This window comes from Nilaparvata lugens, chromosome X (genome assembly GCF_014356525.2).
Source record: "Nilaparvata lugens isolate BPH chromosome X, ASM1435652v1, whole genome shotgun sequence".
NCBI classification, from domain to species: Eukaryota; Metazoa; Arthropoda; class Insecta; order Hemiptera; family Delphacidae; genus Nilaparvata; species Nilaparvata lugens.
In genome coordinates, this window is record NC_052518.1 from 76,740,278 (window position 1) to 76,764,520 (window position 24,243).

Sequence of the window (24,243 nt, forward strand, 5' to 3'; positions counted from 1 at the left end):
GCTTTCATGTTTTTTTCGAAGTTCTAAAGAAGTAGTATTTCGTACTTGATTGCATAATATTGCTCCATGATGGTTTCCAATTGGAATTTTGTTACAAAATAGATGTGTTTCTGAGATAAACGTGAAAGATGAAAGTGATTGTAGAGCACAAAAATATACGCCCAGAGTGATTCTGAATCATACATCTAAATGGTAACAATCAAGATATTGTTGATCAAGAACTAAAATTCATCAAAATTGATTTTTTCTTCAAATTTCACTCATTTTTGAAAAATCATAACTCAGTACACATTGGAGATAGATAGTTCCGAATGATCTCATTTTATTCAGAATTTTATAATCTAAAAAAAGGCTGGAGCAAATTTTTCTGTCCGATCACGAGATTTGGCAGAAATAGCTGAAAACTGGAAAATGAGCCGAAAATACCAGGATTTTGGGCTATCCTGTATCTAGCACAAGGAAACTTTGCATGAAGAAATTGGTTCTGGTCTTCTCTTATGTACCCAAATAATATATTTAAAAATCAGAACTACAATATAAATTGCAAGCACACCCCCCTTTTTTATGTCTATATTAACTGGACTATGGGTTGGAATTCTTTGAACATTGTTTTTTGGCTAAATTATTCAATATAATACTATAGATTGAAATTAATCAAAACAATATAAAACGTAGTACCCTTTTCATTCAAAACATTTCAACGACTAGTTTCGGCCTAATTTAGCCATTTTCAAGTTAAAAATGTTATGAATAAAAAGGGTAATACATGTTTTATTTTGTTTTCATTAATTTCAATAAAGCAGCCAATATAAGTGAAGTGATTTTACTTTGAAATGCTCTGATTGGCCCTAGATTAAGTTAGCTGATGGAAGGTGTAATATATTCTATTTATTTTAAAGGTTGCTGTTTTTATTGTCTATGAATAATAGAATAGAATAGAATTGTTTATTGATCAACAAATATAACATAATATATATGGATCGTGTCAAGTTAAAAACTACAAATAAAAAATAAATAGGCTATAATAGGTACAGTCATGCCATGAGAAAATGTCTTAAATTAGTCGCGACAATAAGTTATTCCGTACAAGCAGGCAAAACAAGGTGAGTAGTTCATTCTCATTTTAAAGTTAGCATGTGTAAATTTAACATTGCAATATTTGACTATCGAGATATTCCTCTATTGTATAGAATGCGTTACGTCTCAGCAGTTCTTTTACTATTCTCTTGAATTTGCTGCTTGGAAGACTTCTAAATGTTAAGGGAAGTTTATTGAAAAGAATAACCTGCTGGTATTTATGGCTTTTATAAGTCTTGTGCAGCCTTATAGAAGGTTTTATCAAGTCAAATTTATTTCTTGTGTTGTGATCATGATTTTCTTGCTGTTTCATAAAGTTATCTTCATTTTCCTTCATGTAAATTAGATTTACATAAATATACATACTAGCAAGGGTTGGGACGCTAAGTTTCTTGAAAGCATCTCTACATGACTCGTTGAATTTGAGTCCTGCAATGCATCTTATGGCTTTTTTCTGCCATAGAAACACTCTGCTGGCAGAAGAGCAGTTGCCCCATAAACGGAGACCATAATTTAAATGTGAATGGAAGAGACCGTAGTATGCCATCATCAAAACTCCAGGGCTGACTGATAGTTTAAGTTTACATAGAAGAAAGGTGACTCTTGATAGTTTTTACTAAGAAACTCGATATGGTCTTCCCAGCATAGCTTACTGTCCAGCATTAAGCCCAGCAATTTGACCGGCTTCGTGTAGTTTTTTAGGCTAGGATCTATTCTGCTCTTCAAGGAAAATAATATCCTCTCAGTTTTGGTCTCATTAAGACGGAGGCTGTTGGCATTGTACCATATTTTTGATTTTTTTGTTGAAACGTCAAGGTCATGAATAAGATTTTCCGCATTCGCACCAGAATTGAGAATTGTAGTGTCGTCGGCATACAATATTGAAAAGCATGGTATATTACAACTGAAATCATTCACGAACACTAGAAATAAAAACGGCCCCAAAACAGACCCTTGAGGGACGCCTGTTTTCACGGCTTTTGGGCTAGATAGTTTATTATTCACTTTTACCACCTGTTGTCTATTGCTCAAGAAGCTTTGAATCAGAGTCAGCTCGCTACCTTCAATACCATAGTATCTCAACTTTTCAAACAATATTGAATGTGACATGGAGTCAAACGCACGACTCAGGTCCAGTAGATCACCAGCAACCATACATTGGCTTTCAAAGCTCTCAAGAATGTAGTTGACAACCTTTTCAATCGCCATAGTTGTTGAATGATTTGGTCTAAATCCAAATTGATTGGGGTTGAGCAAATTATTTTCTACAAAGTACTCATACAGCTGTTTCAGTAGACATGCCTCAATGATTTTACCTACGATCGAGACTATTGCTATTGGTCTGTAGCTTTCTGGCAGTTCCTTTTCACCTTTTTTATAGATTGGATTTATTATCGACATTTTCAAGCATTCAGGAAAAGCTCCAAGTATCATAATCAAATTAATTACACATGTCAGTGGACGGAGAATCGAATCGATAATGTTCTTCACCGTATAATTTGAAAGACCAAAGGTATCCTCACTTCTTGAGGAACTGAGATTTCCCACTATGGACTTCACCGTTTCAATGTCAACCTCTTTCCATGCAAATCTTGGTGCAGCCACATTTTTTAAATTGATGAGATTACATTTTTCCAGCATATCTTCCATTGTAACTGATGTAGAGATAGACATATCCTGAGCATGAACTCCTGCACTAAGAAAAAAATCATTCAGTTTCTCAGGAGGAATGTTGATTGTAGTTGATGACTTATTCTTGTGTTTAGATTCATTGTTGATGATTTTCCATGCTGTTTTACATTTATTGTTAGATTCTGTCAACAGCTTGTCGTTGAGTGACAACTTTGCCCTAGCAATCGCTTCAGTGTAAAGTTTTTTGAAATTTTTGAATCTCTCTTTGTCTTCATTGGCACCTCGGATCTTCCAAATTTTATACAAGACTAACAGGTGGTTCTTCATGGTCTTGAGTTCAGGAGTGTACCAACTATTAACATGCATGTTTGAGTCCTTGGCTCTATTTTTGTGGGTTTTCATAGGGCAAAACGTCGTCAGGTATTGAGACAGTATATTCATAAATTTTTGTACTACCTCGTTCACTTCCCATACATAGAATATCTGTGACCAGTCCAGACTTGAAAGGAATTGACCTAGGTTGTATAACCTACTAGGAGACACTACTCTTATTAAACAACAGTTGTTTTCGTCATCCTGTCGGTTAGGCCCTTTGAGAAGAAAATTATCTTGACGAATATGAACCAAAACTCCGGCATGATCTGATACAAGGTCTTGCTTATAGATTTCACAATCATATGAATTAGTATCAATGTTAGAAAAAATATTATCTATACAAGCATGACCTCTTGTTGGATGAGAGTGCATGCTATACAAATCAAACGATCTTAGAACATTTATAAATTGCTTCACGTCTGTCTTCTCATAGTCAGATATGTTAATGTTCATGTTGAAATCACCAGCTAAGACAACATACGAATATGGTTTAGAAGTAATATATATTAGTAGCTCCTCCAGCTTGACAAGGAAATCCTTAACATTGGAGTCTGGTGCTCTATACAGACATAGGATAATACAATTCACTGGCAATAATTTAATGGCAGACAATTCAAAGAGGCTGTCTGATGTGAAATCTGATACGTCCATTCTCTTGAATCTCAATGAGTCTCTAATCAAAATAGATAAGCCACCATGCGTTTTTGTATTCCTACAATATGAGTCGGCCAATGTAAAACCAGTGGGCACATAAAATGATACTTCATCTTCATGTAGCCAATGCTCGTTTATGCAGAGGATGTCAATTTGTCTACTTTCAGCTATCAGCTCTATCTGGTTTACTTTGTTCCGCATTGAACAGATATTAATAAGAAAAAGATTCATGGTAGAGCTGTTTCTCAATTCTTTATTCTGAACCAGTAAAATCCACTCTGAGTCATTCCTGTCTGTTGTCAACGAAGTGTTATCGTCAAAATCAAGCTCTATGTTCAATTGATTGTCGTTTATTGATAACTGATACTTGCCGCCATCCATAACAAGTGAGGCCTCATCATTTAGAACAGTTTCAGTTGCTTGTCTAAAAGAGGCAGCTTTCAGCGAAGCCTTGTCGTTTATTTCAAGTTTAAAGGTATTGAATCTTCCACTTCATTGATTGCCTGCATGGATGCTCCACTTATAAAATCAGATATGTAGCGCTTTCCCAGCGAGTTGAGGTGTAGCCCGTGTCGTGTATGGAAACGCCGACCTATGTTACTAATATCTAAAAGCCTAACATTTTTGAATTGTCGACAAATTCTAGCTATCTCTAAGTTTGTTCTCTCTATTTGATGATGAATGTTAGAAGAAATTGGAAGATCATATCTACGAGGCACATTCATGAGTATGATATTCACATGCGACAGGTCATATAAACATTTTTTTAAAGAACTTAGAAATTTTTTTGCACCAAATTTTTCAATATCATTTCCTCCTCCCATCAGGACGACCAAGTCGCGATCTGACATATTTTTGCTCTCATGCTCACAGCTTGAAGCAACATCTTCGAATTTAGCACCTGGTTTTATAATTCCTGTCACCTTACAGTCTACTCTTTTTGCCGTGAGATTCACTATATTTTTACCATGACTGTCCGCAAATATTGTTATTTTCTCGAAATTTATTTGACTTGAGCTGTTTCTAATTGCTACTGGGGGTGACGTAGTTTTGTGAGACAAGAAACTTGAATTTTTGAAGTCTCTAACCCGGTTTTTCACAAGACGATGAACTTTGGCCTGATCCGGACGTGAGTTTGACACATTGAATAAACTTCTTCTATTTTGCGAGATACTAATCATATGGAGCTGCGCCTCGTCCGCTTCTTCACACTCAGTCAACACCTCACATCCCTTCCTAGAAGTCGCAAAAGAACTGGAGAGACTCCCAGGAGCTGGAGTAGCTCCTCCTCTGTTGTTTCCAATGCTCGACGAATCATTCATGAGATTATCACTTGATTTAATGTACAACTCGTCATACCTAGCTCTCCATTTGTCAGTCTCTATCCTCTCTAAAACTTTCTCATTTCTGAGCAACAAGTTGTCAGCCTCAAGAGCTTCTATTGAAGTAGACATCAGTAGAATTTTTTCTGTAAAAGTTTTATTATCCTCTTTGAGTTTGTTAATAGTTTCCTTCAAATCCTGTATAATTTCATAGGGGACAGCCTCCACTTGCTGCTCAGCCTCCGATGGAGCCTCCTCTCCTGATAAACAATTTACAGGTTCATTTGTGTCAGCAATCCTGCTCTCTGTCTCAGTCTGGACGCCAGTCTCCGCGGTAGATTTATCGGCAAGATTCAATAACTTAATATCGTTCTCGATTGACCTATTAACTGCCGCCTCCCATTCTGTTCTTAGCTTCTTAAGTTCGTCTCTAAGAGCGGCGTTTTCACAATCCTGGTTACCATCGTCTGTATGTACGACCAGTGAAGAAGACAACTCGTTGACATTGGATTTCTCCTGTTCAAGAACTTGCACCGGTGTGGAACAAAACCCTGTATTATTTCCTTCAGGCTCATATATTGAGCTTTCTGTTAATGATGGCGTAGGTGATTGATTGATCGTTTCTTTTAAACAAGAGCTTTGCTCATCATTCTCATCCTCCACATTAAAGGATGTCTGATGAGTAACTGAGGGATGATTATGTTTTGCTAATACTTTGCTAGTGATTTTATCGATGCTAGCATTAGTTTTTAGGGAAGCATTACAATTTTTGAACAAACATCTCCATGAGACCTGCAGCCCTGTGGCCATTTCCCTACCTTTTCTATAAGAGAAGCCATCGTAAAGAAGTTTTGGATTACCCTTAGAGGTTTGCGTTATTTTCAAGCTGGACATCCTAGAATTCACCAATTCACAATTTTAAGTTTATGGAAACAAAAGATCTTATTCAAAATAAAAGAACGCCATTGTAATACATAAGATATGACAAATGTTAAGAATCACAAATACAGCTCAAAAGAAAGAAAGAGATCTGTCCGGAAAAGAAAGATAAAAGCTGAAAAACAACATGTGTGATGTTATGAGATTTAGGATAGATGAAAGACAATTAAAAGTAATCGTTTAAAGTTCAATATAGTTCAGATTCAGGTAACAAGTGCGAAGAATCCAAATCTGTATTTAGAGCGATAAGCGTAGCACATGGAATCAACAGGTAGATAAGTAGTTGTCTAACTGGTAGTCTATCCCACAATCACTGCTCATAGAAATCTCTGGCTGGTAATCACATCGGTTGTAGATGAAATACAAGTGCATTGATTTTGTTATTAATTAATTCGCCAAATGAGAATAATATTTGTATTATGAATGTTCAGAAGTTATTATTGTAATTCAAGTTTACAAAAGAGTAAGATTTACTCCAATAAATATAGAAGAAAATTGGATTTTTATATTTTTGGAGAGGACGCAGCGATCAGAGGAGAACGGGGAGGAGGGGAAACGAAGATCGCCGAGAGAGCGAGCACGGCGAGGTGAAAGGAAGCTCCTGATAAGAGGTTTAAAAGGTATATCCTACTGGGATTGATATAATTTCCTAAATTGATATAAGATAGGGAGACGAATGAATTGAGAAGAAATGAAATCGTAGTTATTTATCACTCTAACTGATTATAATTGTTTATGAGCTCGGCTGACTATATCAGTGGAGTTTACAGATGTTGAAAGTTCAGAGCTGTTATCAGTAGAAACAGAAACAGCAGGCTCTTTTCCCGCGCAGAGGATTGTTGAAAATAGAATTCTTGTTATTGGATAGTATGAATTGAGGTTATGATTAGCAAAATTAATTAGCGAATCACTTTAAGATTCAAGAGTGAGCAGGAGAGAAAATTAATACCTTTCCAAATTAACCACACTCTCGCACCACACTAGCACTTAACTCGGAACACAGCAGGTAAGAAATAATTATTTATTACAAGAGAAAATTGAGAGTAACTTCACCACAAACCATCACCGGCAGACCAGTCCTGCCAACCGTGGCATGACTGGATGACTGACTGAATAAATAAATATATCAATATAAAGTATGTAAATATATAAATATAGTATATAAATATGATATTCACTTTGACAAAAAGTTAGTTCATATGCTGATATGAACTGCCTTTTTTCAAATTGAGCAAACACAATAATGTATAAAGCAAAGCCACAACTACAATATATGAGAATATTAAGTTACAATTAGATCATTACAATGTAACCATGATAAGAATGGATTACTTTAGATGGATCCTTGTCATGTTCAATGGCAGCAACGTTACTCTGTTGCTTGGACATGTGGAGATGTAGCATCATGGCTTGTAGTCGATCCCGCTCCTTCTGCAGTTGAAGTTCGAGTTGCGAGACAACTTGCATCTGCACTCTAGCTTGTGCCGTTGATCTATCATCTAGGTTGTGCTCCTTATTCAAGTGCCTGCAAAATTCATTCTAATACAATCTACTTCAATTATGTAGAATATCATAGAATGATAACCTTCCACAATATTGAGAAATATGACTTATTCATTGACAAATGATAAAAAATGTACTACAGGTGAAAATGAAATTGGATTTTTGATCTTGATTGAACAGAATGTTTCATCTTGAATCTCACCTACACTACTTTTACAATGTTCTTCATAAGATAATGGAAATGATGTTTTTTTCTCTCGATCATTGTCAATTTTTGTACGATGTACTTGAAAATTCATGGAGGATCTCTTTCGAACTGATGAAATTTGAAGGGATGTTTTTTGTTCTCTCTTGATCATTGTAATTTTTTCTGTATGATGTACTTGAAAATTCATGAACAAAAGTGGTCATGCATGCAGTACGGGAAGATTCAATTTCTTGATAAATGAGTTATCCTTGAAATTTTAATTAAATTTGCTAACTTTTTTGTCTCTTGTAAATTTCCAGTAAAGTGTACGGGTTTCGTGAAATTTGCTATCAGAAATTTAAAATGGCCGCCGTTATGAGAATTTACATCGGAAATTGTTTATTTAATTTTTTAAAGTTGAGTATTTATAGCATAAATATTCATATGCCAAATTCCAGATTAATACAACATTTCGTCGATAAAAAAATGGAAAAACAAAATGACAGCTGTAAGGATAGGTGTAAGTTTTGGACACTTCAAATACGACATTTGTAGTCTCTTATCATCCAGGATCAATACCCTAAAATGTTCGACACTACTTCTGAAACACTCTGTATATCTTTGAATCCCTACTACATCTATTGCTGCCGGTCAAGTTCTACTGGGGTTCCATGTCATATGATTTTCTTGTTCAATTATCATTGTTGTACATATTTCTTAACAAATTTGTTCGGTTCATATTCATATCATGCAATAAATAATAAACACTCATTTCTCTCATTAATCTAAAGACTACCTTGTGATGAATGAGAAGACGATGTTGAATTGTTTGAAGAAGCATACACATAATCATTGTGATAATATTGTAGTAGTGAAATTATCTTTCTGACATGAAGGAATACTTTGAGTAGTCTATATTGAGTGAAAGAATCAAGTCATTTTTTTGGTAAAACGTTGTAGACATGAAATTAAAAAGAGAGTAAAGACATATTCCTGATACGCAGATTGAGAATTTGTGTGAGTTCCAAGGTACTGAGAACGGTCTATTTTGCATTCATCTAAAGTCATTTGAGTCGAGGGACATTACTCTGGGGTTATAAGGCTCAACTCACACTTACGCGACGCAGGTCGAGAAGAGACTCGACTCTTGTTTATGTGCAAGCTAGCAAAGCAAAGCAAGCAAAGCATGTGTTTTCAAATGAGTCGACTGGTCTGAGTGTCACCATTTGAAAACACATGCTCTCGACTGAGTCGAGTCTCTTCTCGACTTCAGTCGCGTAAGTGTGAGTTGAGCCCAAGTCCTCAAGTGTAAGGCTACTGAGAATGCAAAAAGCATGTATCAGACTGATTTGTGGACTCCCATCCGAGCTCATTGTAGAGAGGGGTTTGTTCATCTTGGTGTGATGACGGTACCTGCATTATTTATTTTCCAGAGCCTACTGTACAAAAAGGGAATATTAATTCACATGATGCGTTGAGTTCACATCACTCATATAGAACAATAAATAAGAGTAGGTACTTTGGGTTTGATCAGATTCAATTAGACCAGGACACGGAAAAATTTTATCTATACAGCGATAGAATTATTCAATTTTCTACCTCCTTCTATCAGGAACCTGGAATTTACAAAATTATTTGAAAAAAAATTAAAGGCAATTTTGTCAAAGAATTGTATTTATATAATCAATGCATTTTTCCAAATAAATCAGGAAGTGCAATAGCCTTATTACATGATTATTATATTGAGATCAGGGAACAGTTTCTGGGTATAGAATTAGTTATAATTATTTATATAGTATCTGATAGTTTTATTTGTTGTATTTATCTGTTATGTGTTTACTTTTGTTGTTAACATTTGACGTTGTAATGCATTTTGATGTTCTCACTTGCTACTACAATAAAACATTTATTTATTTTTGTCAGTGGTAGATTATTGATATATTAGTACTGAAGCTGATGAGGAAGCTCATATCAGCTTGAATTTTGAGAAAAATGTAGTTACTAACTTGAAAAATGCTTGTATATCATCACAGACGGTTTCACAGCCGGGCCATTTGCATACTCCGTGACCAAAGAGTAGGTGGACTTTATTGGTGGAGCTTGGGTTGGCATCTGCACAACTGCTGGTGTCCTCCTGAGGTGTACTGCCACTGCTACCATTTAAACAGTCTCCTCCTCCACCAGCTCCTCTTCTTCCTATACCCATTGAAGCTAGTATTCCTGTTCGAAAATGAAGCATTATTAAGATGATATTAGCCTAATATCACAGCTCAATGTCTAGAGTTTATCTCACCGAGTTTGAATCTTCACAAGTTCAAATAGTAGTAATCTACATAATAAGAGAGACTAGGGTTGTGTTTGTTCGCATCAAAACATGTTAACTTGTGGATTGCATACCAAAAAAAACGGGAATGATTTAGATCTCCAAATTTTGCACATAGATTCTAAATATATCAATCTCATGCACCTCAAAGCCCTAATTTCAATTTTCCATCTAGATTTTTCAGAATTAATGTTGAAATTTCATCTATAAGACATGAATATATTTTAATTTATTGAAATGTACATACCATATGTTAATTCAATTCAATTCAATTCAATTCAATTTATTTCCTCAAAAAATCATATACATATCAGTTATACAAAATAACTAATAACAATAATAGTTATACAAAACAATTCCAGGAAATATATTTCCCCACTTAGACTATAAATCCGTGTGTGGGGAAAGAATTCCTATCTAGAAAAGCCTTAATAAATACAGGATAATCGAAATTATTTCTTGAAAAACTTTTAAATTTTACTTTTTTTCTAAACAAAAAATAGTAGTAAGGTATTGCTGCTTTAACGCACCAATCACAGAGCAGTATTTTAATTAGGGGGCAGATACAGCTTACTTTCTTTTATATATGCTTCTATTTCCACCTGACTGTAGGATGAAAATGAATATAATTTGATAGTATATAATTAAATTCGAATATTCACTTTATCCATGCAGTAAAAAGCGCAGGCGTTGAAGTTTTTAAGTGCTTCATCTCCATCTCTAGCTAAATATTGATAGATTATCTATAGTAGACTAAATATTTACTAAATATCTAGACTAATATAGAAATATCAATTGTTAACATTTAACTATGAGACAGGCCTACATCACTGAGTTAGATCAGAAATTAGAGAGCAGCAGCAGCAGCAGCATTTCAGCTCTACTTATTAAATCTTTGTTGCTTCTGTTACTACATACAATCGTTTTACTATTATTGATGTAGTTGTTAGATCAGTTATTTATTTTTTTGAGTAAAGACTGAGTAAAATACAGCTTACTTTCTTTTATATATGCTTTACTTTCCACCTGACTGTAGGATAAAAATGAATATGAATATAATTTGATAGTACAAGGTGCGGCAGAAAGGATGAACGGTTTTCAAAAAAGTAATACGTCGTTACCTATGCATAAAAAAAACATTTATTTACAGAACAATATTCACATTATTTTACAATTTTAGAAAATTAATGTTTGAAAACAATATCTGACAGGTGACAGCCATTTTAAGCAATGCACTTCACAAGCCGCTCTCGGAAGTTGGATTGTACTCTTTCTAACATTGCCCTGCCAATTTGTTCGACTTCCTCACGAATTGCTCCCTTTAGTTCTTGAAGTGTACGTGGTTTATGCTGGTAAACACGTGACTTCAGGCAACCCCACAAGAAGTAGTCGCACATGGACAGGTCTGGAGAACGAGGAGGCCAATCAATGTCACCAAACCGAGAAATGATGCGACCATGAAAAACAGCCCGAATTGCTCCCATTGAATTTCTTGCTGTGTGAGCTGTCGCCCCGTCCTGCTGAAACCATACTTGCCGGATAGGAATACGTTTCCTTCTTAATTCAGGAAGGAAGAATTCAGTGAACATCTGTCTATAACGTTCTGAGGTTACAGTTACAGTGGTCCCATTGTCGTCTTCAAAAAAGTATGGACCAATAACAAATATACTGCTCACAGCACACCAAACTGTCACCTTGGGACTGTGTAATGGTCTCTCATGCATTAAGTTTGGATTTTCATCTGACCAATAACGATAGTTCTGCTGATTAACGGTACCATTCAAATGAAAATGTGCTTCATCTGTTGTAAACAAACTGATGTTTTCATTTTGGTTAAATATGGCCTCCATTTCTCGAGCAAAATTCAGCCACTTTACATAATCGCCAGGATTCAATTGTTGAACCATGGCCATTTTGTAGGGATGAAATCCTAGATATTTATGTAAAATACGCCTTACTGACCGATCACTGATGTTCAGTTCAGAAGAATGTCTCCTAGCAGATCGATTAGGAGTACGGAGTATGGCTTGCCGAACTCTTTCCATATTTTGTGGAGTGCGTACAGTGCGATGAGCCCCTGGTGGTTGTTTATTCATTACTGTTTTTACTGAACGAAATGATTTTACCCAACATAAAATGGTGTTACGAGGGGGTACATTTTCATTTATCGCAAGATTGAAATGACGACAAAACAGGCTGAACTGTAATGATACTCTCATTATTACGCACAAAACTGTCGTAAGTAAACACACGATGTTGCACATTCCACGAATCCATGATGCCGATTAAACAATGACTAGAAAAAATGGTATGATCTACCGAACACATGTTCACTTCAGCTGGCCCAAACCGACTACCCAAATCAGTATACTATCTGTTCTAAAAACATCCACCCTTTCTGCCACACCCAGTATATAATTAAATTCGAATATTCACTTTATCCATGCAGTAAAAAGCGCAGGCGTTGAAGTTTTAAAGTGCTTCATCTCCATCTCTAGCTAAATATTGATAGATTATCTATAGTAGACTAAATATTTACTAAATATCTAGACTAATATAGAAATATCAATTGTTAACGTTTAACTATGAGACAGACCTACATCACTGAGTTTGATCAATTCTAAGTAAAATAAATCAATCCAGTTTAAGTTAGTTTTGAGTTCTTACTATTGTATTTCCAAGTGAATTAAAGATGGTTTATCCTCTCTATGTTCACATTTCATTACATACTTTCTACTGTTAAAATCATCCAAAGTTGCTGCATTCAATGTTGATAAATACTTCTCAGGTAGATAAACATCTTAAAATGAATATGCGCCGCTCTTCTTGTTAATTTCATATAGTCTCATTACAATTCTAACTCCACACTTTGTTCGTGCTAATCTCGCTTCTTGTATCAGATATTTGAAATCAGGTTTCAAATCATATATTTGAACAATTGGAATATCCTCATATGATGTTTGGTTGAATTTTGTCAAATCAAAAGATAGAGTGTCCTGCATGATTGAAAACACGTTCACACACGTACGATGTTGAATGTAGAATGAATAACAATTTCAAGTTACTGACTTCATTCCCTCAATACTCTTCCCCCACTACGTACACTACGAAGACCTGCACAAACATGTTCATGAACAGTCAATGAACTTCATCATTGTTTATAGATGACGTAATATTATTTGATACTGCATTTTCTAATTTTAATAGTTTATTCACATTTAATTTAAACGGTCTATAATAACATAAATACTCGTTAATGTCATTAATATTCACTGTTAATAAAAAAACTGATAGTAATTCCACTAATAACGTTGTATCTTGATTTTCTTTTTTAGCTTTACTGATTGAATTTTCACATACATCAAACCAATCTAAATGTTCGCGAAGTTTACTTTCTAAATTATCTTTCGTCGCTTTCCGTCTCTGTTTGCGAAGTGTCTTCACTATCTAAATTACACTGAACAGCACGAGAATATGTTTGTCGTTCTTGTTTAGAAACTGGTTTAGAATGATGCATCTCATTAAATGAACTATTAGTACCAATTTATGAGTAGCTTTACTCATAAATTAACACCATTAGGCATCATGTTAGATAAGTAGTTTCATAATTTGAAACGGAAATCAGTAATGTATGGAATATAATTTGATAAGTATACAAGTTCTTACTATATGGATAGAAAGATACCATTAATATTCAATAATGATTATTTAGTTAGTAGAGAATCAGTACAGCTTAAAATTAAATTGAGTCAAGGTTTGCTAGAATTACTATTTAAAAGTAAACCAGATATTAACCTTATTAAAACTAATGATTTCAAGAAATATAAAAGACTATTATTGTTTACAGACGCACATCTTACCTCTAGCGGGAATTTCAAACGTATAAATGGTATGAAATCAAAATCAATTCAAAGACTACTGTTTCCTACACCACAATAACAAAGTTCGCGATTAAAGAAATGTGAAGGTTTAACTTTTATTAAGAACATGAATCCAAACCGTACTTATATTTATTGAGATGATGTAAATGAGCTTATTTCAAGGTTAGACTTGTTGATGAGATCGCAACAGACAGGTCATGATAGTCATCAAGTCGAGATCGCTAGTATTGTTGAGGAACTACGTGAGTTCGGATATATAATATAAGCAAGATTATAATAATGAGTATTGATAAGTTTGGACGAATGCTTAATAACAGGAATTCTGTTAATCAGTATAGAACTAATATAATAAATACAAGTAATTCTAAAATAGATCTGCTAGAAAAGGAAATTAAAAATATTCAGTTAAACTTTAAAGCAGCTGTAAGAGATTTGTTTGATAATGAGAAATCAAATCTTATATCAAGGAAAGAGTTTAACATTGAAAAAGCAACATTGGTAAGCTTGGAAAATTTAAATACAATAGTAGAAACAATCAAAAGTATTTTTCCAGAACTAGTATATGAAAACAGAGATTTTCAGGATAGATTGAATTCAGCATTTATCAGTAATAGCGAGAAATCGAATTTTATATCAAGGAAAGAGTTTAACATTGAAAAAGCAACATTGGTAAGCTTGGAAAATTTAAATACAACAGTAGAAGCAATCAAAAGTATTTTTCCAGAACTAGTATATGAGAACAGAGATTTTCAGGATAGATTGAATTCAGCATTTATCAGTAATAGCGAGAAATCGAATTTTATATCAAGGAAAGAGTTTAACATTGAAAAAGCAACATTGGTAAGCTTGGAAAATTTAAATACAACAGTAGAAACAATCAAAAGTATTTTTCCAGAACTAGTATATGAAACAACATTCCTCCAGAACAGGTTAGCGTAAACAGAGTTTCATTCATTATAAAAACAAAATTTAATACATGCTCCTTCTATAGATAAGAATTAATACTACAAACTTTTTGTTATACACTCTTTCTGAAGCAAGGAACAAAACCAATAATCTACTTACATTACATAGCCGATATTCGGGCGGCGGGCGGCGGCGGACGGCGGCATAGGGGGTGATGGCGGGGGACTTGTTTGGAAGGAGGGTCTTGCAAGTGTCTACTTATTTTTTAAAAATAAGTACTTGAACAAAAATGGTGGTCTTCAGTAGGAGGAGGAGATTTGGTTTAGGCTGGGGGGGTCTGCGAAGTGTGGGGGATTGCTTGGAGGGGGATTCTGCAATTGGTACACCCATAAATTTGTTTTTTTCAAATAAATACTTGAAATAAAATGGCGGTTTTAGTATCGGTGGGATAACTGGTCCAGGTGAGGGGTTAGAAAATGAAGTTTTCCCGTGCGGAGTGCGGGGGGATTTGGGCGGGGTTTAGAGCCCCCCTGGGGGATTAGGCTCCGCCCCCTAATTAAAATACTGCTCTGTGATTGGTGCGTTAAAGCAGCAATACCTTACTACTAAAAATGAACTTTAATTAAACAATAACTTCAAATGTAGAAAATAAAATAGGTTAAATCTATTACTGATATGGGTTGGTGCTATAAGGTCGAAAGAGTTAATAGAGCGCTGCATCAAAAACAAGAAACTAAACACAAGCAAGAAGAGAGAGAGAAAAAGAAAAAATAACGAAACACAGAAAAACTAATGGCTTATAACAAAATGAAAAATATCTGTAGACAAATATCCAAGACAAAACCTAGGTGTAGGATGAATTGACAAGGGCCTCCGAAGCATCCCTACCAATGTTGAATAGCCATTGGACTATTTTTCTTTTGTAAACAGGTACACTGCGCCCCTCAGCCTCCTGGATTGATGTAGGCAAATTTCGGTAGAGGAGGTGCACAATGTGAAATGGGGTGTTATTTGCTGGAGCTAAAGTGGCTCTGGGAGTACCATATCTGAAATTTAATCTATGTCTAGTTTGGTAATTGTGTGGTGATTCAGTAAATATTTCTACTTTGTAGGATTTGGTAAAGGAGAGGAGGGTTTTTATGTATATTTGTCTGATATTAAGGACATGGAATTCGGAAAAAAGTTGTTCTGTAGGGTATCGCATGGGTTTATTTAAAATTATTTTTATTAGGGTTCTCTGAGTGACAGCAAGAAGCCGCAACAACGCCGCCGAGACTCCACCCCACGCCAACACACCGTATTGAAGCAAAGACTGCACGTAGGAAAAGTAAACAGACCTGCAATGCCCCACAGTCAGCACGCCTGCAAGCTGTGAAAAGGTGAACATAAATTTTCTAAGTTTTTGCCTTACTGTTTGAATGTGCGGGGCCCATGATAATTTATGGTCTATTGTGACCCCCAAATATTTGTAGGTATTAACACGTTCAATTACGCTGCAATCACAGGCGACCGACCGCAGTACATCACAGGAATGCAGAGCCAAGCGTTGCGGACCAGGATCACTGTCATGTTTAGAAAATATGGGTAGATGTTTAGTTTTTCCTACATTCAGGGTCAAGGTGTTCTGATCCAGCCAACGCTTGTCCCTGATCATATCATCCTCCACCTGCTCGTAAGCCTCATCCCATGTGCAGCCGGACGACACCACCGCTGTGTCATCAGCAAAAAGGAACAATTTTCCTCTAATTGCCACTTTCTCCAGGTTATTAATATAGATTAGGAACAGAAGTGGCCCCAGTTTACTTCCCTGCACCACTCCATAGTCGATTTCAGTTTTATCACTGTTAATTCCATTTATAGTCACGTATTGCAAACGGTTTTCTAAGTAGCTGATAAACCAATCCGTTGATCTAACGCTAATGTATTGTAATTTCCTTATCAACTCCATAGTCGATTTCAGTTTTATCACTGTTAATTCCATTTATAGTCATGTATTGCAAACGGTTTTCTAAGTAGCTGATAAACCAATCCGTTGATCTAACGCCAATGTATTGTAATTTCCTTATCAACTTTTGTCGATCTATGGAATCAAATGCTTTAGCTAGATCCAGAAAAGTAACCAGGACACGCCTCCCTCCCCCAATTTGTTTGGCAATGTATTTGGTGATTTCAAAGAATGCATGAGATGTGCTTCTATCTTGTCTGAAACCAAACTGTAAATCTGATATTAGTTTTTCTTGTTTGAGGTAGTCGGCGAGTTGTATTTTGACACATTTTTCAAGTATTTTAGATAGAATGCAGAGTAAAGAAATTGGTCTATAGTTAGAAGTTAAGTTATTTTGTCCTGATTTAAAAATTGGTATCACTTTGGCAATCTTGAGTGCATTTGGAAAAATATTTGTATTAATACTAAGGTTAACTATATGCAACAAAGGTGTGATCAAAGCATCGATATTAAATTTTGTTAATTTTGAGGAGATATTATCTGATCCTGATGCAGAGTTGCCCTTGATGCACCTTATCACATCAGTGAGCTCAACCCGTGTGACCGGCTGCAGCCAGAACAGAGAGTCAGCGGCATGGTCGGCATCGTACACCTCAAGCAGTCCCGCGGGGTTGAGAGTCTCAGCAAGTCGGCGACCAACAGAGGCAAAGTAGTCATTGAAATCATTACTAATTTTATTTATCTCCTCAGGGGTGGGAGGCGCAGTGCCACCGTGCTCTTTAAATGCATCTAGCGGGAATTTGGATTTACCCACAGAGCGCCCTGCCACCTCATTTACTACATTCCAAAACTTCCTAGGGTCCCCATGAGCATCATCTATTTTAGTTTTATAATAATCAAACTTTGCTCGTTTAATAATTGATTTTAATGTATTTCGGTATCGCTTGTATTTTTCGTTGATTTGTAAATTCTGGGGATTTCTCCTAGCTTCTTTACATAGCTTATCACAGTGACGCATTGAAGACAATAGACTACCCATGATTCAAGGTTTCAATTTAGAATATTTTGCTTTGTAAACGTGTTCTGATGTATTTCGTTTCAAGTTTCCTAATATTATATCATTGAAATTTTCCGTGGCAGCATTCACCTCTGTTGCTTCGAGCACTCTTTGCCAGGTTTCGTCTTTTAGTGATTTAGTTATGTTTGGCCAATTTATTTTTTGAAAAGTTTTTGTGACTGGGTTGTTCACTTTTGGTGAGTTACAATTAATATCCAGGCATATCATGAAATGGTCAGTAATCTCTGTTTGTATTATTGATGAGTGAGCCTCGCATCTGTGTGGAAGTGAAATGAAAAAATGATCAATGCAGGTGTTACTGTTGGGACGTGTAATCTTATCTATACAAGCTACTAGCCCAAATTCATATAGTATGTCAAGGTATCTCTCTTCTTGAGGATTGGGATTGAGTATGTTGCAGTTTATATCTCCTACAAAAATTCTTAGGCTAGAATGATTAGACGGCATGGACCTCAGTAGATCCTAAAGGCCATTGTTAAACAATAACAAAGATGAAGACGGGCTACGATAGATACAGAATAATTTGCATGGAATGCCAGTCCAATCGAAAGATAGAGACAGACATGCTGCGACTTCACCAATTGACATCTGACAGCTTGTAGCTGATAAGGTCTCGTCTAAATACACAACAACACCGTCACACTGATTGATACTATTATAGCTACGTATTAACTTAAAACCCTCTAGACTCACAAGATCACTACAATCTCTGAGCCATGCCTCTGTGAGAATAATACAATTATACTTTATTTTTATACCTTGTAGTAATATTAGCAACTCGTCAAAATTTTTATTATAGCTTCGAATATTCAGATGCAGCACTCTGAAACTATTCGACCCACAACAATCACCACCAACACCATTAAAACTGTTATTGTAATCAACAAGATTAGCGAACTCTTTACACTCGATAATCGGTCGCTCTAGATAATATTATCGTCATCCATGATACAAATTTTATTTTTTTCATATCTCATCAGCGCATCAGCCAGCCAACAACTGATGAAATTAGGAATGTGTAAAGACTTTTTGAAAGTATTGCATTTAACTTACATGTTACAATCAAGTGAAAAATTATTAGATAAAGTAAACGATGAGAGTAATAAGCCTTAATAATGATTTACTAGCACCCAATTAGATAAGGATTGAATTGAGCGCTATAAAGAAAGTAGAATTGATCATAAATAAAAGACATTTATACAATATAAATATAAAAAAAATATGATATTGATACAATAATTGAAAAACAAGAATCCTTAGAGAAAAAATGACGATTAAAAAGCATCAAAGAGAATAATAAAATTCCACCTAAAATAAAGATATCCATATTATAAAACAAATATATACATATGATGCTAAATAATCATTGAAAACAAGAATCCATAGGGAGAGAGAGGAAAAAGAAACAATCAAACCTCAAAGAAAGCAATAACATTCCACCCTAATGTTATATGCTTTCACTATATATTCTTCATATCCTCTTTTAAGGCAGCAATCGCTTTCACAATTATTTCATTAACCCGCTCGTAGTTGATCGTTGGTTTAACTATGGTGTCTGTCTGCTCACTGCAACACTTTACACATTTCCAAGATTTTTGTGAACCACATGTAACACATTCACTGACACATGAGTAATGAAATTGTGCCTGGCAGCTCACACATGTGCTGCTCCCTTCTTTTGTCCGTGCAATGTCCTTTGTACATTTGTTACACTTCACCATGTTGCTGATTACTAATTTCTACTAAGTAGAAGTTCCACTGATTACTAAATTCCACTAAAATAACTGCTACGAATTAAATTCACTATGATTTTTCACTGCTAACCGGCCGATACGCTGAGACACGCTTAGAAGTTGTTTTTCGACTGCAATAAACTCCGATCCGACTTCATCAGCTGCCCGATAAGAACTGTGTATATTATCACATAAAATAGAACTATAATCTAGAGAGACTACCTCTTTGAAACAGATGGTTGAAATTGGTAACTGAATTAATAACCAGTCCAATTTTGTTAGGTTTGCATTAAGTTGAGGAAGGTTTCTGTTCTGGCCAGAGAATTTGAATTGTAGTGCCAGAATGCCAGACTGTGGTTCTGCCAATAGCAGGCTTGTGTTTGCGTCGGCGCAGACCATCCTGCTTGCTTGGCATTGTGGATTTTTTTGAAAGTGTCTGTCTTGTCTCGTCGCCCCATTGTTGTGCAAGACCGAATATGTGTTTGTCATGTAATTTCGATCGGAAATTTCTTGTAAATTGTTTGAGTGTAGTGTGTGTGAATTAAGAATATAACAGCGTAAATAGTATTGAGTTGAATTAATTCGAATCGGATTTGAATTTATAAAGAATCCAGTTTGAGCTTTGTTCAAAACACAGTGCATAGCCTGCAAATTGAACGCAAAAAGGCAGCCCGGAAGCAATAACCTGTCTCTTCCCAGATTTCGTCCCACCCTGAACCTGACCAAAACACCTAATAAAGGCTTCGAAGGGCAAGTAGTCAAGATTGGAATAAATTTGGTGAGTTTTTGCTCTTTTTTATTGTTCATTAATGCAGAGTTTAACTGTACAAATAACCTGGCTGAAATTGAAGATTAAATTTTGCCCCTTGTTTGTATTTGATTATTCAAATGGTAAATTACAGTCCTCTGGTAGCTCTAGCCTGAGCTTTGTTCAGAACATTTTATGATCCTGCCTGGCCGGGATAAATTTGAATTTGTAATTTGTTGATTAATTCACACACATTGGATTTAAGCAGTTTCGTATTTGTCCAATGTTGGCATTTTTAGAATGATCTGATCCATGCTCAACTTAAGTTTGTTGTAGCCTTGTTCTAGAGCAAGGTTTCTTGTCAATTTGTATTTGTCTGAAATTAAATTTATTTCAGTTAAAATTGTAATTTCCTAAAGCTGGGCTCATTGTGCTCTTTTTCAGGAATTTGTTTGTTTGTTGGAGTTTGTATTGTCCATTTTTTATACATGTTAGTGAAGGTTAATCACCAGCATGATTTTGTTTGTTCAATTCAACAAGTTATCATTTGTTTGTGAGTTGTTGGAAGAACATTATCTAATCATATAGTTTTGTCTTCAGCAATAACTTATCTTGTGAATTGATAATCAAAGTTTAACTTTGATAACTTATTAACTCGTGATTCTTCCTTTCATCTAGTTTTGAACTCATTCTTGTTTTATTGTCTGTTGTTTGTATTGTCGGGGCTGAATTGTTTTGTGTATTAGTTCAAGATGGAGAAAAAATTACAGAAACAAATCAGGGAGCATCGCGCTAAACTGAAACAATTGTATGCCAGATTGCAAAGAATTTATGAACTGTCTAAAAATGTCTCTGATCCAAAAGTTGCTGAGCAATTTTCAATCTTGTATCCTCGGGTGTCTCAGACCATTTCGGATTATGAAAAGACAGAATTAGTGGTTAATGAGTTGGAACTTGAGTTGAATAAAGATCATGTTCTAGCATTCAACGACTCACACCAAGATCTGTTTCAGTATATTGAAGTAGCGGCTAACACTCTCAAACAGAGAAAGGCGACTGTCACTATTGCTTAATCTTCGGCAGCTACAGCAGCTAGTCCACAGCCGGTCGTGTCCGAGTCGGTACTGCCTAAAATCGACCTTCCGAAATTTGATGGGAACCAGACTCAATGGTTGGTGTTTTATGAACTATTTAAGGCATTGGTACATGACAACAAGAATTTGAACGATCAGCAAAAGGTCCAATATCTTGTAAGTAGACTTACTGGACAAGCAGCAAATATTTGTCGTCATTTGCCACCATTGACTAACAATTATCAAATAATTTGGCAGGCATTATTGACCCGCTATAACGATCCATGGTCGCAAGTCGATGCCTATTTCAAACAAATTTTTGAATTTCGTCCAATAAAATCAGAATCCAAGGCAGGTTGTATTGCGATTTTGGATGGGTTTTGCAGTTCAATCAATGCATTGAAGAGATTGCAACTCACTGATTTGTCAGACTCGATATTCCTCTATCATGGCTTGAGATTGCTGCATTCAAGTTCTTGTAGAAATTTTGAATCGGCCGTCCGTGACAAGGCTATGCCAACTTATACCGATTATGTCAAATTCATTGAAAAGCAAATTAAGACTCTTCCTTCTGATGAGAAACAGAATGAATAGTTTAATATGAAGCACAAAAAGGATAATAAATCAAAGGTGTTTGTGATTCAATCTAATGATTCATCTAAAGATGCATCTAGTAAAAATCCCAATTGTCTGAAGTGCTCAAAACTGTGTCATCGGTTAGTAGATTGTGCAAGTTTCTTGAAAATGACTCTGAATTTTGATTAAAGGAAAGTTTTGTTGTTTTTGTTGTCTTGATGTGGATCATTTGAGTAGAAATTGTCGTAGTAAAACTCAGTGTGCTCAATGTCGAGAATCTCATCATTCTTTATTGCACTTTTCCAGATCAAGTTCCAATGAAGGTGTTGCGTCCTCGTCGAACTCCAAGGCAGGTGGCACATCACCTATTAGTTGTTGTTCTACATCCAACGATGTAGAAAATTCGACAGTTGTGTTGTCGACCATCACTGCACATGTTCGAGATTGTAATGATCAGCTTTGTGATGTTCGTTTCTTGGTTGACACCGGGAGTCAGTGTCATTTTGTTACAGCCAAATTGTGTCGGCATTTGAGATTACCATTCCAGCCCATGAAAACCGTTGTTCGTGGATTCGGGGGTGGTACTAGTGAAGTTCGAGGTCGTACTTGTGTGTCAATTCAGTCGAAGTTGGATCCTACCGTCAAGTTTTCGATGGATGCCACAGTGGTAGATAAAATCATCGACAAGTTGCCTTCTTGTGAAATCGACAGATCCAAACTTCATCATCTTGAAAATCTCACACTGGCTGACGACAAATTCTACCTTCCTAGTAGTATAGATGGCATCATTGGTGCAGAGTTAGTTCCTCACTTGCTACGCGGGACTCCTAGTACAGGTGAATCGCACTAATTGATGACTGTTAATAGTGTCTTTGGTCACATTCTGATGGGGAGAGCGCCGATTCTCACTTCAACAATGAATGTGTCGAATTGTTTTACAGCCATCTGTAGTCTATTCGTTAGTAGTCCATCGTTGGATAGTTTTGTGGAACGTTTTTGGGAGTTGGAATCGTGCCCTGCACCAAGCTGTCAACTGAAACCGGAAGAGTTGGAGTGTGAGGTGAATTTTCGGAAGTCTGTACATTGTGTGAATTCTGGGCGTTTTGTTGTTGCCTTGTCATTTGCAGAGCCGCCCAGCAGCTTGGGAGATTCGTATGCTGTCACCGAACGCAGACTGCTGACTTTGGAGAGACGACTAGAGCTTGACAGCATTATTTGTATTTCATATCATGAAATATTGATCGATTACCTATGACAGGGTCACATCTCATTTGTAGCAGATCAGACAGACCGAGGTGGTTACTACATACCGCATCACACCATCGTGAAAGCAAGCAGCACTACCACACCCATCCAAATTGTATTTGATGCTGGTTCCAGAACATCATCTGGTTTGTCATTGAACCAGGTTCTTCATGCTGGTCCCAAATTGCAGACTGACATTTCTGTTTTGTTAGTTAATTTTTGTTTGTTCCCAATCGCACTAACTGCCGACATTAGACAAATGTATCGACAGATATTAGTGGAGGATTCCTGCCGTCGTTATCAGCGTGTATTGTGGAGATTTTCGCCGGAGGATCCAATCGAAATTTATCAGCTCAATTGTGTTGTTTTTGGTGTTTCAAGCTCTCCATATTTGGCGCTTTGCACCATCCACCAGCTTGTAGAGGAGGATGGAAATCGTTTTCCAGCAGCCAAGGCGAGAATACCAGGAGACATGTTCATGGACGACTTAGTCACATCTGTCGCCACAGAGTGAGAGGCCATGGAGCTGTATCGTCAGTCACAAAGTGGACTTCAAATTCACCATCAATGTTGGAGAAATTCTCGGAGGAAGAGAAATAGTTTTCGTACAAGGATTTCGAAGCAGACAACTCCTTGGCTATCTTGGGATTGAATTGGCAACCTAGTACTGATCTGTTTCAGTTTTCAGTCAAGAGTGGTGAGGTCGTCGCTACTAAGCGTTCTATTCTGTCAGTGATGGCTCGTATCTATGATCCACTTGGTCTCTTGTCACCGTTTACATTATTTCTAAAGTGTCTTGTCCAGAAACTGTGAAAATTAGGAGTGGATTGGGACGAGAACCGCCTGAGTCTATATGCACTCTTTGGAAGAATTGTCAAAAAGAGTGGCCTCTATTGTTGAAATTTGCTGTTCCACGTCACGTTGATTTGTTTCAGGATTCTCACATCAGTTTGATTGGATTTGTGACGCATCATTGTCTGGTTTTGGTGCAGTTATCTATGTGAAGTCGCAGAATGAGAGCGAGGAGCCAAGAGTTGTATTATTGT

At 36.1% G+C, this 24,243-nt stretch overlaps 1 protein-coding gene across 2 annotated transcripts in view; it reads right to left on the minus strand.

Annotated features, from left to right (window-relative positions):
* Positions 1-24,243, minus strand: part of LOC111047776 (forkhead box protein P1) — a 210,346-nt gene that overhangs the window by 47,579 nt on the left and 138,524 nt on the right. For both annotated transcript variants that reach the window (XM_039441648.1, XM_039441649.1), the window contains exons 4-5: positions 9,696-9,909; positions 7,332-7,524 (exon numbers count right to left, since the gene is read on the minus strand). In XM_039441648.1, coding sequence (XP_039297582.1) covers positions 7,332-7,524; positions 9,696-9,909 — 407 coding nt within the window. The remainder of the gene's footprint in view (positions 1-7,331; positions 7,525-9,695; positions 9,910-24,243) is intronic.